This window comes from Belonocnema kinseyi, chromosome 4 (genome assembly GCF_010883055.1).
Source record: "Belonocnema kinseyi isolate 2016_QV_RU_SX_M_011 chromosome 4, B_treatae_v1, whole genome shotgun sequence".
Classification (NCBI taxonomy): Eukaryota; Metazoa; Arthropoda; class Insecta; order Hymenoptera; family Cynipidae; genus Belonocnema; species Belonocnema kinseyi.
In genome coordinates this window covers 51,057,114-51,072,416 of record NC_046660.1, presented here as the reverse complement: position 1 = coordinate 51,072,416, position 15,303 = coordinate 51,057,114, and the positions used below count along the sequence as shown (strand labels likewise).

The following is a 15,303-nucleotide window of genomic DNA, read 5'->3' as shown; positions in this document are numbered from 1 at the left end:
ACTTTTAAAATTGAAATTTAAAAATGTTGTATTCAAATGCTCAATAATTTACGCGTATAAAAATGAAGGTGCTAACATTTTTCAATATAAAATAATATAAATCCCCGTTATCATTTTTAATCCTCTAAGTTAAAAAATCAATCAATGAACTTTAACATTTTCAAAATTATATAATTTTAAGGAATTTTAAGCTAGAAACATCAAATAATGAAAACTTGAAAAAATTTTAACTGAATACTTCTTAAATTAGAAATTCAATTATTATATTTTTAAATAGTTTAAACGTCCTTGGAAAGCTTCAAAATTTTATTTCGAAATCTTGAGAAATCTAGAAGTTGTTTTAAAATGGTTTTAAATTTTTAATTATTTTGGAAATTTTTTCAGAACTTCTGAATATCTGTCAAAATTAATTGAATTTTTTCTCCAATTTTCAGAAAAACCTGCAAATTTTAGAAAATTTCTTTACAATTTGTATGTATAAATAACAATTGAACATATATTATTTGTAGGCGAAATTTGAGTAATTTTAAGAGATATGTAGAAGTTTTGAAAAGATTCAAAATTAATGAAAAACTTGAAACGATAGCCTAATATAAAACAAAATGTAGATTTTCGCAGATTTTAAACAAAAAAATTAGATTCTTTTCAAGAATTGTGAAAGGCTTCAAAAGAATAAAAACATTTTCTAAAGATTCCGGGGAAAATGAAAAATAACTGGTCATTTTGAAAAATTATTTTAAATTATATTGCAAATTATACATCAAAATTTTAAAATTTCACTTACAAATTAAGCGTTTTTCGAATACAACAATTAAAACTGTAACACTCAAATTTTAAAGGCTCTTCGAAATTTTAACGATTCCAGGTTTTCTATGTCAAACAATTCAATTAAAGATTATTTACATTTAAATATTTGGTTTCAATTTAGTTGTCTTAAATAAAAATTCAAATATTGCTAAATATTCAACAATTAATCTTTTTTTGATTACAAATTTCAAATTGAATGGTTTAAAAACGGAATATTTTAGACTGAAACAATATTTTAAATTTAATAAAATCCTTTAATTAAGAATATATTATCATGAAGTTATTTTTTAGTTAAAAATAGTTTATAAACTTTCAGTCACACGTTCACATTTGTTTAATGACCAAGACTTTCAAATTGAAACCATTTAACTTTTAACGTTAAAATCTGAAAATTCTTAAATCTTGAACTGATTTAAAATCGTTTTGTCAAATCGTTTTTGTTCACTTTTTATTACTTAAAGTACAGATAAATTTAAAAAAATTATTTATTTATTAAATAAAAATGTTTTTTATTCCAAATTTTCAACATCAAAGGCTTTTATTTTTTATTTGTTTAAGTCTTTTAACAAGCATTAAAAAATTCATTAAATTAAAAATGTAAGAAGAAATAAAAATTTTAAAGCAATCAAATTTTGAATTACGCTTTGTAAGCTAAATAATAGCATAATTGAGGAACGTAACTATTCCACTAATTATTTAAAAACTGTTAAAATCGAACGTGAACAGATTTTTCTTCTACAAATTTGTAAAATTCCCAGTCAAAAATTAACTGCCATTTTCCGGTTTTTTCCGGTCTCAAAAAATCCCCGGATTCCCGGCCCAGTGGCCACCCTAATTTTGTTAAATAAAATATTCAATGCGATTGTAATTTTTTATACTTGAAATTTAAATTTACTAAAAATTGTTTTGTTAATAAATAATTGAAAATTTAATTTTCAAAATTAAAAAGTAGCAAGAAAGTCACGCATCCTTGAGTTTCTAATGTCCAATATTAAAAACATAATAAATTTTAAAATCCATTATATCCACATATAAAAAATTACTTTTTATTTTTAAAGACTTTTCAAAAATTTAAAATTCTGCAATTTAAGCAGCTTTGACTTTGAAACATTCAATATACTTTAAAGTAGTATCAAATTAAAAATTATTTGTATTTGAAAGCGCTAATGCAATTTCAATTCCTTTGAATTTTAAGTTATCAATTTTTAAAGTTTTTAATTTTTTCTTTTTTCGAACTTCTATTCTGAAATAATTTTATTTTTGACCACTTATTATTATTATTAGTAATAGTTTTTTAAGTTATTTAGTATTATTAATGTCGAAAACATTTATTTGTAAACAATTATCGACAATTGCTTAGTTCAGATACTTTAAATGAAATATTTTGTTTTTCAAGTTATGTCCAGTTATACAAAAAAAGGGTTCTCCGAGCCTTTTCAACTGAAATTTTTTTTCAATGGGGTCATAAATTTCATCTCAGTTTCCCGTCGAAAAAAAATTAGTAGATCTTGAAAAAGGCCGAGCGATCCTGAGTCACGCTGCACCTGTGGATTGTAGAGACCCCTGGATCAAAATGTCAAAAATATGACATACATCAAAAAGTTGAAAATTGCATATGTGAGATTAAAATTTCGGCAATTGGATAATTTAAAATTCAGAGGAATTTAAATTGTATTCTTTGTAATTAAAAGCGTGAAACTTAAACGAATGCGAACTTCATTTAAAACTAAAAAAAATTTAGTCACCAAAACTTATGATATTAAAACATATACTCAAACCCTTAAAAATTAAAATTATTAAAAGTAAATTTAAATGGCTTAAGAATTAAGAATTTTTAAGTGGCGTATAATACTTTCCAAAATCTAACCAATTAAATTTTAATTAAAAATTAAAACATATGAAAGGAAACAATTTTTAATTGAGCGTTGTTCATGAAAATTCAGAAATCTGAAATTGTAAATTGAAATGACTTATCTGTTTAAATCTTCAACTAAAAATCAGAAAGTTTTAAGATCTTACATTGAAAATTAAAAATAAAGATAAATAATACAAAACAATATTGCTATGATATGATTTTATTTTTTGAAATTACACAATTTGATGTTTTTCAATTCGAAATTGTTTTATATTTACATCCAAAATTATTAAATTTAAAACTGACTATCAGCGCCTGGATAGATTTTTGTACTGAAAGATGTGATTTTTTCAAATCAAAAGTCACTGTCATTTTCACCATTCCAAATTGCGCGAATTTGGTGGCGATGCGGCGGACGATTTCAAATTCCCGGTCAAGTTTTTAATTTTTCTCGGTCAACTACAAGTAACATATTCATATTTTCCGCCAAAATGCAAACATTTGTTTAAATTCATGACGTTCATTGTTCATTAGTTCATTTTTTTCAATTAATTCATATTTTTGGGTTGAAAATTAAACTGTTTTATAGAAAGTTCGTTTTTTTTTGTTTCAAATTGAAAAATTTGTTTGAAAGTTAACTTTTTTGGTGAAAATTTAACTTTTTTATAGAAAATTAATCTTTTATTCAGTTCATTTCGTTCATTCAGTTGAATGTTTTAACATAAAAGAGCAAAACATTGCAAAATGAATGAATGTTGAAACAAATATTTAAATTTTTTACTAAGAAAGGTACATTTTTTACAAAAAATGGAATAGTTAAACTTTCAGTTGAAAAAAAATTAATTTTCAACAAAAGAAAAGGCATTTCAACAAAATAGTTCAATTTTCAACCAAGTGACCATTTTTTAAATAAAATGATGAATCTACAACTAGAATAGTTCAATTTTAATCCAAACAGATAAATTTTCAACTACAAGTATAAATATTTAACTGGAACACTTGAATTTTCAACAAAAAAAGATGCATTTTTAAACAAAAACATTAATTTTCAAATAAAAAGATTTATTTCCGACAAAAAAATTTTGTTTTCAAGAAAATAATTGAAATTTGAATTGAAGAAGACAGATTGTCGACCAAAAAGTTGAATTTCGAACTAAAAAGTAATCATTTTTAGCAAAAAATGCAATGATATAATTTTTTAGTTAAAAAAATTAATTCTCAACCAAACATGTAAGTTTTCATCTAAAACAATGAATCTTCAACAGAAATAGTTGTATTTTCAAACAACAACAACAACAATTTTCGTAAAAAAGATTCGTTTTCAACCAAAACTAAAACCACTAAATTTTAAGTTAAAAAATTAATTTTTTACCAAACAGATGAATTTTCAACTTCAACTATAGAACGTTCAATTGGAATAAGTTGCATTTTTAGTTAAAAAAATTATTTTTCAAACAAAGTGATGAACCTTTAAATAAAATTGTAAATATTTAACTCGAATAGTTGAATTTTAAACCATAAAGATGCATTTTTAACTGTAATAATTGAAATTTTGACCAAAAAGAATCTTTTTCAACCAAACAGAATAATTTATACAAAAAAAAGATGAATTTTCAAATCAAAAAGATCATTTTTCGACCAAAAATTGAATAATCGAAGTGAATTTTTAAGGTGAATTTTTAACTAAAATTATGGAAATTTTCGAATGAGTTTAATTTCTGAATAAAAAATATAAATTTTCAACCAAATAGTTGAATTTTCATTAAAAAAAGATACATTTTTGATCAAAAATAAAATGGTACATTTTTCTGTTAAAAATCTAATTCTTAAACAAAATTTAAAAAAAACGGATTTTCGGCAAATAGTTTCAGATTGTTCAACAAATTTTGTAATTTCAGCGAAAAAAAAATTATAGTGCACAAAAATAGAAAATTTAAAAATTACTATTCACGAAAGTAACAAATATATGATTTCCGTTCAATTTCGAATTAAATAAATAAAACTTTTGTCATTTTGGGTTTAAAGTTAAAATTTTTTCAAAATAATTTTATTATTTGGGTAAAAATTTAATTACTATGTAGAAAATTCAAAGATTTCGTGAAAATGTCATCGTTTTTGGTTGAAAAATAATCTATTTTCATAGAATAATGAAGAAAATTCAACTATTTTGTTGAATATTCGTCTTTTTGGTTTGAAAATTCATTTCTTTGGTTGAAAATATACTTTTTAAATGAAAATTAATATCTTTGACTGATAATTAAACTGTTTTGTTGAAAGTTCATCTTTTTGGATTAAACATTAAACCTGGTATAAAATTGAACTATTTAGTAAAAATATTAACTTTTATTTTAAAAATTCTTAATTTCAAGTTGAAAATCCAACTGTATTGGAGAAGTTTTTTTCACTAAAAAAATCTTCTATTTTGGTTGAATTTTTTTCGATCTTTACTGAAAAAACGATTTTGTTGAAAATTTATCTTTTTTGCTTAAAAATTCTTTTTTCAGCTGAAAATTAAACTATTTTGTAGAAATTTCATATTTTTGACTTGAAAATTCAACGATATGTTTGAAAATTAAAAAAAAAAGGATTGTAATTAAAAATCAACTTTTCTGTTGAAAATTCATAATTTCGGGTTGAAAACTGAACTTTTTTGTAGAAAATTCGTTTATTTGACTTGACAATTCACCTTTCTTGGTTGAAATTTTTCTTCTAACTTTATTGAAAAATTTTTTTTGGTATAAAATTGAACTGTTGTTTTGAAAATTCATCTTTTTGGTTCAAAATTCAACCGCAAGTTGAACTAGTTTTTAAAAAATACATTTTTTTGATTGAAAATGTACAGTTTTTGTTGAAAATTCGTTTTTTGTTTGGCTGAATTAAACTGCTTTTTTTAAATCGAATATTTTGCATGTTATTAAAAACTCACAATTTTGGGTAAAAAATTAATGTTATTGGTTGAAAGTTTATTTCTTTGGTTGGAAATTCAACAATTTGCTTGATTTTTTTTCCTTTTTGACTGAAAAATCTTTTTTGGTTAAATATTCATCTCTTTGGATGAAAATTTAAGTATTTTCTTGAAATTCTGTTTTTTGTGTGTGTTAAAGATAACTTTTTCAATAAAAATTCACATTTTCAGGTTAAAAATAAAACCGTTTTATAGAAAATTCACATTTTTTGGTTGAAAATTAAAATGTTTGATAGAAAATACATGTTTTTTTTGTTGATAATTAAAAAATTGAAAATTAACTTTTGTTGCTGAAAATTAGACAGTTTTATAGAAGATTAGTCTTTTTTTGGTTAAAAATTCAACAACTTAGCTGAAAGTTGAGCGCAATTGTTAAAAATTAATTTTTCTGGTTCTTGATTCATTATTTTCTTTTAAAATTCATCTCTTTGGTTGAAAATTAACTTTTTTATGTTAAAAATCCCTTTTTCCCTCTGAACATTAAACTTTTATTCAAGCAAATTCATCTCTTTGACTTGAAAATTCAACAATATGGTGGCAAATACAACATTTTTGATGAAATTTTATTTCTTTATCGACTGAAAAAATCTTTCCTGGTTGAAAATTCAAAATTATCACTTGAAATACCAGAAATTTGAAGCAATTCAAATTTAATTTAATATTTGTTTCCACATTAATTTCATTTTAAAAAAATTCATTTCGCTATTTTCGTGAATAATCTCTTAACTTCTCCTGTTTTCAGAGAATTTTGGTCTGTGAAGCCTGTTACCTCTGTAAAAATGTTTTCAATCTGCAACTATTAGACATTGATATCAAAAAGAATTTATTTTAATCCATCTTGATTTTTAATTCCTTGAATTTATCTTTATGATTCTTAAAAAAATAATCGAAACCTTGTAAAAAAAAGGGGGTGGAAAATCACGTGAAAATTCGGAATTTAAGGTGATTTCTGGATTTTTTTCTTAATTTAAGGGAAAAAGAGGAAAAAGGGAGAAAAAAGAAACCGACTGTGATCCCAAAATTTCATTAAAAATAAAAGAGTGAAAAGAGTTTCATACCTTTCCTAGGGCTGCAAAAGGATCTGCTTGTTCCCAGGAGATGGGTGCAGGGGGTCGGGCTTTTTCTGGTAAGCTTTCTGGCACTGCTACCAGAATGAAAAATACATCGAGAACAGCAATGGCGGTGGCGAGAGCTACAGCGACATTCTCTCCATAATTTGTCATTATATACGCTCCCAATGCAGGACTTATTACCATACTTGCAGCAAAAGTAGCAGAAACCTTGTAAAAAAATATGGAAAAAACATTCTAGATTAAAATCTTTAGAACATATTCCAGAAACTTATTCTAAGCTCATCAAAGGTGGCCGCAAAACATAATTTTATCAATTCCCTGATTTTTTCCTGAATAACGTGTTATTTAACTCGAAAATTTATATTATATTTTACAAATTGAATGAAACAATTTAAAATTTTAATTTATAAAAAATTTTATTCATTATTTTCAGTGTTGCCACTGATTTTAGTAAAATTGGAGTGAATTTAGAAGAATTTAAGGGAAAAGATAAAAATTCAATTAAATTTATAAAAATTCGAGGCGAATTTAAAACAATTTAAATATATCGAAAAAATGAATTGAATTTAGAAAGTTTGAAATGAGTTTAGAATAATTCTAAATAAAATTCATGCACGTTCCAAAGGACTCAAGAGAATTCTGACGAATATAGGATAAATTACTCCAAATTTTGGGCAAATTTCAAATGAGTACAAACGAATTGAAATTTTTGTTTGAAAATATTTGAAACCTGTCACTTACTGTGAATAAATTCTTTATATTTAATTCAAATATTATAAAATCCCGTGCGTTTTCCATGAAATTAAATGATATGATCTAAAATTCGGTAAAATTGATTAAAATACCTTGACAATTAAATTATTGAAATAAATTGGAATGTTTTAAAATACCCTAAAATATTAAAAATCCTTTATAATCTTTTAAAAAATTTAAAGCATTTCAGAATTTCTTCGACTTTTTAAAAACTCTCAAAAATATTTCAAATTCTTTTTTAATATTTTTTGAAATCCCTTTAAACTTTTTAAAGCTCTTGAAAATTCTTTGGAATCTTTTAAAATTCCCTAAAATATTTTAAATCCTTTAAAAACTCCGTAAATTTTAAAATTGGAAAGACTAGTATTACAATTTTAATTAATAATTCATCTTTTCTAGTTACAAATTTTATTATTTTGTTTGATTGCAATTTTTTTTTCTTGACTAACAAATTTGTTAAGGTTGAAAATTTTTCTATTTTCTTGCAGATTTTTTATTGTTTTGTTTGTTTGTTGAAAATGAAACTATTTGGTTAAAAATTAATCTGTTTAAGTTGAGGATTCAATTTTTTTTTTTTTGAAAAATCATTTTTTTGGTTAAGACTAACTGTTTTCGTTTTATTTTTAATTAAAATATTTTGTTGGAATATCAACTATTACACTTTTCGTCGAAAATGCATATTTTTAGGTTGAAAATTCAACTCCTCTGTTGAATTACTGACTTAAAAGTTAATTTTTTTTGTTGAAAATTGAACTATATTGTTGAAAATTCAAGATATTTTGGTTATAAATAAGATTTATTATTATTATTAATCCATATTCTCGGGTTGAAAATTCAACTGTTACATAGAAAAGTGGTTATTTGAAAAAACAATCAATAATTCGATTGAAGATTCATCATTTTATTTCAAATTTTGTTGTTATAAAGTAATTTTAGTTGAAAATGATTTCTTTAGTGACAAGAAAATTTTATTTAAAAATTCTTTTTTTTTTCTTGGGTGTAAATAAACTTTATTATTGTTAATTCATATTCTCGGTTAGAAAATTCAAAATTTTAAATAGAAAATTCATCTTTTTGTCATGGAAATTCAATAATTCAGTAGAAGATTTTAATATTTTGTTGAACATTCGTCTTTTCTGGTAGAAAATCATTTTTTGTTTAGTTTACAATGAAGTATTTGATTTGTTAAATCCATTTTTTTTTAATTTTAAATAAAAATATTTTTTCGCTGCAATTTTAACTAGTAGATTTTTCGTTGAAAATTGATTTTTTAGGTTGAAAATTCGACTCATTGACAGAAAGTTAAACTACTTTTTTAAAAGTTAATTTTTTGGTTGAGAATTAGTTTTTTTTTCTTTTTTGTTCAAAATTAACTTTATAACAAAAAGTTAAGCTTTTTTTGTAGAAAATCAAATTCTTATTTACAAACCAAGTATTCTTTTTTTCAATCCTTTTTTATTGAAAATGAATTATCTTAAATTAAAATTTAACAAATCCATTTTTGGTTTAAATTTTATTTTTTAGTTTAAAAATTCAAATATTTACTCAAAAATTTTTAGAAACGAAAAAAATATGAACCAAGTTACTCAAATAACATTTGAACTAACAGCTCATCCATTGCTCAAACTATTCAGTTGAAATTTTATGTAACTTGTTGAAAATTCGTTCTTTCTGGTTGAAAATGAATTTTCTTTGTGAAAAATTCAACTACTTGATTATAAATTTATTTATTTTGTTAAAAACACATCTGTTTGGTAGAAAATTAATACTCTCTGATAAAAATTCCTCTTTCTGGTTAAATATTTAGCTTTTAAATAGACAATTTAACTATTTTGTAGAAAACTTATCTTTTATGTGAAAAATGGAACTATTTGGTTCAAAATTAATCTGTTTTGGTTCAGGATTCAACTATTTTGTTGGAAGTGTGTCGTTTTTAAATCAATTTAACTATTTTTTATTTAAAATGAAACTATTTTCTTGAATAAAACATTAACTATTACATTTTTTGTTATAAATTCATCTTTTTTGTTGAAAGTTCAACTACTTGTTGCAAAGATTTTTTAGATGAAATTTTTTCAGAACAAAAATTACGTAATTCGTGCATGACTCCTAATCACTCATTGATAAAATGTTCCGGTGTGTTGTGATTCATCGAGATGGCGGACATATTATTTGAGCCATTTAGCAAAGAAGTTCAAAAATATTTTTCAAGAAAAAATAGTAGCTTTAGCGGAATATTGTGAGAAAATCAGGTTTTTTTCATTTTTTTCTCGAAATAATAACAAAATATTGTCATCGGTCAAAAAAAGTGTCAAATAGTCTAAATATTTTGGTGACTTCGAGGCTTGCGATCACCGAAAAATCGAAGGATATAACTGGACAGAACTTGAAAAACAAATTATTTTATTTAAAGTATTTGAATTAAGCAATTGCCGATAATTGTTTACAAATCAATGTTTTCGACATTAATAATAATAAATCACTTAAAAAACTACTAACAATAAAAAATAAATAAATTAAAAATAAATTCAAGGCGTTCAAAATTTAAGAGTTTTTTTCAAATTGAGAATCTAAAAATAAAATTATTTCAGAATAAAAGTTTGAAAAAGGAAAAAAGTAAAAACTATAAAAACTGATGACTTACAATTCAAAGGGATTGAAACTGCATTAGCGCTTTTAAATCAAAATAATTTTTAATTTGATACTACTTTAAAGTATATTGAATGTTTCAAAATGTCATAGCTGCTTAAATTGTGGAATTTTAAATTTTCGAAAACACGGAAAAATTCTTTGCATGGGTATTAACAGATCGTAAAAATGGTAATTTATTTATTTTTGTATCTGTTATATATAATAATATAATCAATTATTTAAGTCCATTTAACAACTTTTTAAACTTTTATAAAAAATTAAAATTGCATTGAATATTTTATTTAATAATATCAGGGTGGCCGCTGGAACGGGAAACGACAGTGAATTTTGTTTTGACCGGGAATTTTACAAATTTGTGGAAGAAAAATCTGTCCACGTTCGATTTTAACAGTTCTTGAATAATTAGTGGAATTGTTATGTTTTTCACTTAATATATTCTTTAGTTTACAATGTGCAATTCAAAATTTTTTACTTTAAAAATTTTCCATTTAAAATTTTTATTTTTAAACTTACATTTTTAATGCAAAGAATTTTTAAAAGCTTTCTTAAAGACTTGAACAAATAAAAAATAAAAGCCTTTGATGTTGAAAATTTTTGATAAAAAACATTTTTATTTGATAAATAAATAATTTTTTTAAATTTATCTGCACTTTAAGTAATACAAAGTGAACAAAAACGATTTGACAAAACGGTTTTAAACTAGTTCAAAATTTAAGAATTTTTAGATTTTAACGTTAAAACTTAAAACGGTTTTAATTTGCAAGTTTTATTCATTAAACAAATTTGAATGTGTGACTGAAAGTTTATAAACTATTTTCAACCTAAAAATAACTTCATAATAATATATTCTTAATTAAAGGATTTTATTAAATTGAAAATATTGTTTCAGTTTGAAATATTCCATTTTTAACCCACTCAATTTGAATTTTTTAATTAAAAAAGAGATTCATTATTGAATATTTACAAATGAACATTTGCAGAAAAAATTTGAGCTATTTTAAGAGATATTTAGGAGTTTTAAAAAGATAAAAAATTATCATGCAAATTTTAAAAAGTTTTCTTAAAATCTTCTAAACTTTTTTTGAGAATCTATTTTTTTTTGTTTAAAATCTGCGAAAATCTATATTTTGTTTCATCTTAGGTTATCATTTCAAGTTTTACATTAAGTTTGAATATTTTCAAAACTTCTACATATCTTTTAAAAATAAAATAATTTAATTTCTAATTTAAGAAGTGTTCAGTTAAATTTTTTTTCGATTTTTCAATATTTAATGTTTCTAGTATAAAATTCCTTAAAATTATATAATTTTGAACATTTTAAAGTTCATTGATTGATTTTTTAATTTATAGCAGTAAAAATGATAACGTGGATTTATATTTTTTAGCATTGAAAAATATTAGTACCTTCATTTTTATGCGCGTCAATTATTGAGCATTTGAATACAACATTTTTTAATTAAAAACTTTTAAATTTCAATTTTAAAAGTTCAAAAGTGAACAGTTCCACTTGGAGTGCTTTCATTTAAAACTCAGTTTTTATTACCTCAAGTGGAAAATTTTGTAGCTTTAGCGTTCTATTTTTTTTAATTTCATTGACCGTAAAAAATGTTTGCGAACCGGGAAAACCCGGGAATTTATTTCGTCAATTAAAACGACCCCTCTAAACATTAAAGTAACAAAAATTAAACATTCATTATTTTATTTCATAATTCTCAATTTTAGCGTGAAGTTTCGAATAGAAGTAAAGGTCTCGAGTTTAAGGGCCAGTGGCAAAAAATAAGGTAAAGAGTTTTTGACATCTGGGTCAAAACTGAGTAGATCCGATCTATTGGCCTGGGATCGCTAGTAGATATAGGATCTACCTCTGGAGACCCCTGTTCTAAACTGAGGTAAACTTTCCGTGGTGAAAGTTTACCTCATTTTCGAATTTTTTTCACTGTGATATTTAAAATAAGTTTGTTTAATATATGTATATAAAAAAAAAATTGGCGTACCAAACCATATGCCAGAGATCGCTGGCTTTCTTCAGTGACGTCAGCAACGTAGGCAAATACTACTGAGAATGTACAGGCGAAAACACCACTTATGGAAATCATGGCGAAGAACCACCACGTGTTAATGCTCATTAAAGGAATAGGAGCGCAAGTAAAGGCCACTGTGATAAGTAAGAAGAATTTCCGGCCCCACACGTCCGATAAAGCACCGATCAGTGGGGCCGAGAGAAATGAGAGGATTCCTTTGATACCCATTATGAGACCGTTCATTAAGAATGTATGATCAGGGAATGTCTCGTTTAGCACTGATATTATTGGCATTGTAAGTAAGCCCCAGGCGAAGAACTCCAGGAATATTACAACCAGGGCATGATATACACTCGCATCTCCAACCCCCGAACTCTGAAAACAAAGAAAAAAAAACATTTTTATAACAATTCGCATTTTATTATTACAAGGCAAGAATATTATTATTGAATACTTCCATATTTTAAATAGTCAATTAAGATAAATTATCAAATTAATAAATTATTTATTATTAAATTATAGAATTAATAAAAAATTAAGTAGTAAACTAAATAAGACGCTAAATTAGACGAATATACGTATTTTAAATTACTAAGTCACTTTACTCATAAGCTCTAATACTTAAAATATAGGAATATATCATAACATTACTTCTAAAATGTTCTGTGACAATTTTACTGTTTATTTGCAAAATTTCGGATGTAATTAAACCAGTTATTTAAATTTTTGTGAAGAATGTGTATACTGGCATTAGGGTCTTACGAATTTATTTAATTATAAAACGTTCATTTCTTAAAAAAAGGTTCATTGGACACAAACCCTGTTAAAAGTCGCATTTAAACTACTTTAACCATAGTTGGTATAATAGTTTATTATTTTATAAATATATTTTCTAAATATATTCTATAAATATAAATATATATATATTATAGTTTTAAATAGTTTAAAAAGCTGATAAATAGTTGGTAACGAGAGAGGGGTAGGTGGCCAAATTTATTTCCTAGTTAAAATATTTTCACGTGAACTACTTTATTAATTTTTTACAAGTAGCAGATTCATCATTTTAGTTCAAAATTACTTTATTTTTCATTTCATTTTATTTCTTTCTTCTTCAAGGTGGCCGTTTTAATCGAAGAAAAAAATTCCCGGTCATTTTCCGGTTTTTTCCCGGTTCGCAAGTTTTGCAAGGTCAATAAAATTAAAAAATTCGAACCCTAAGGCTAAACATTTTTCCATTTTCAGTAATAAAAAATAAACTACAAATCAAAGTACTACAAATCAAAGTACTCCAAATAGAACTCTTGAATTTTAAACTTTTGAAATTGAAGTTTAAAAGTTTCTTAATTCAAAAATTTTATATTCAATTGCTCAATAATTTACACTTAAAAAATGGAAAATAGTAACACTTTTCAATAGAACTTTTAAAAACTAATGGGTTCAAAGATTCAATTCTAAAAATATAAATCCACATTATATTAGTTGAAAAAATTTTAAGGTAGAAACGTTAAAAATTAACAAATGAACTTTGTTTTGAACTGAACACTTCTTAAATTAGAAGTTAAATTATTTTAATCTCAAGTAGTTTAAATATCCCTGAAAAGCTTCCAAATTTTATTTCAAAATCTTGAAAAATCTAGAAGTTTTTTTAAATTTATTCAACTTTAAAATTATTTTTGAAATTTGATTAGAATTTTTAAATATCTTTTAAAATTAATAGAATTCTCCTACAATTTTGAGTAAATCCTGCAAATTTTTCAAAATGTACTTAAAATCTTCCAGATTCGTTTTTAACAATATTGGAATTCTTTTAAAATATTGTTGAATATTCTTTTAAAATAATATTCCAAAGTGAAAAACTATTTTCAATTTTCCTAGAAATCTTACGAAAATGTTTTCATTCTTTTGAAGCCTTTCACAATTCTTAAAAAGTTGAAATTTTTTTTTTGAAATCTGCAAAATCAAAATTTTATTTTAAATTAGGTTGCGGCTATTTTTACCGAAATTTCAGTATGAATAGTCAAATTTTGTCGCTATACCCTTCACTTAAATTATTTGCAATGATTTCCATTTGTAAATTAATTTTAAATCTTTTCGAAATTTCTAAATATCTCTTAAAATTATTCAAATTTTTTCTACAAATAATAAGTGTTGAATTCCCATTTAAACACCAAAATTCAACAATTTCACCTACAAATAAAATTTTTTTCAAAGTAACAATCAAAATTGTAACGTTTAACGTTTAAAAGCTCTTCGAAAATTTAACGATTCAAAGCTTGCTATGTCAAATAATTCAGTTTCAAATGGTTTAATTTTAAATATTTTGTGTCAATTCCTTTGTCTTAAATAAACAGTCAAATTGCAAATATTGCTAAATATAAAAAAGTTATTATTTTTCTTAATTAAAAATTTTGAAACCTAACGTATTAAACATTGAATACTTTCGGCTGAAACAATATTATCGAATTGAAATGGTTTATTTTTTAACGTTAAAATCTGAAAATTCTTCATTTTTAACGGATTTAGAATCGTTTTGACAAATCAATTATTGTTCCTTTTTAAAACTAATTTGTTTATATTTATACAGTTGATAAAATAATATTAAAAATTATCAAACGTTTGCAACTTTTACAATTCCTTCAATTAAAAATTAAAATCTAAAATGGAAAATTTTTATGGCAGAAGATTTTTGAATTGCGCATTGTAGACTAAATGATGTCATAATTGAAAGAAATAACAATTCAAATAATTATTTTAAAAACGTTCGAAATCGAACTTGGACAGATATTTCTTGTAAATATTTGTAAAATTCCCGGTCATTTTCCGGTTTCCAGTTCCAGCGGATACCCTGTTCTTCATAATCCCTTGGTAAAAAATTTAACTATGTGGTTGAAAATTAATCTTTTTAATTAAAAATGCGTATTTCTAATTGAAATCCACTGTTCTAAATTAAATTTTTTATTCTTTTTTTGGTTATATTATGAACTATTACATTCCCCGTTGAAAATATTTTGTTTTTCTTAAAAATTAATATTTGAACTGAAAATACAATTATTTCATTTTTGGTAGATTATTTAAATTTTTTTAGATGAAACTTTAATTATTTGATTTGAAATTTATCTATTTTATTAGAAATTTGTCTTTTTTGGTAGAAAATAAATTATCTCGGTAAAAAATTCA

The 15,303-nt window shown here is 23.6% G+C and overlaps 1 protein-coding gene across 2 annotated transcripts in view; it reads right to left on the bottom strand.

The window, feature by feature from the left end:
* LOC117172045 (hippocampus abundant transcript 1 protein) overlaps positions 1-15,303 on the bottom strand; it is a 51,583-nt gene that overhangs the window by 20,471 nt on the left and 15,809 nt on the right. For both annotated transcript variants that reach the window (XM_033359777.1, XM_033359779.1), the window contains exons 2-3: positions 12,100-12,501; positions 6,686-6,907 (exon numbers count right to left, since the gene is read on the bottom strand). In XM_033359777.1, coding sequence (XP_033215668.1) covers positions 6,686-6,907; positions 12,100-12,501 — 624 coding nt within the window. The remainder of the gene's footprint in view (positions 1-6,685; positions 6,908-12,099; positions 12,502-15,303) is intronic.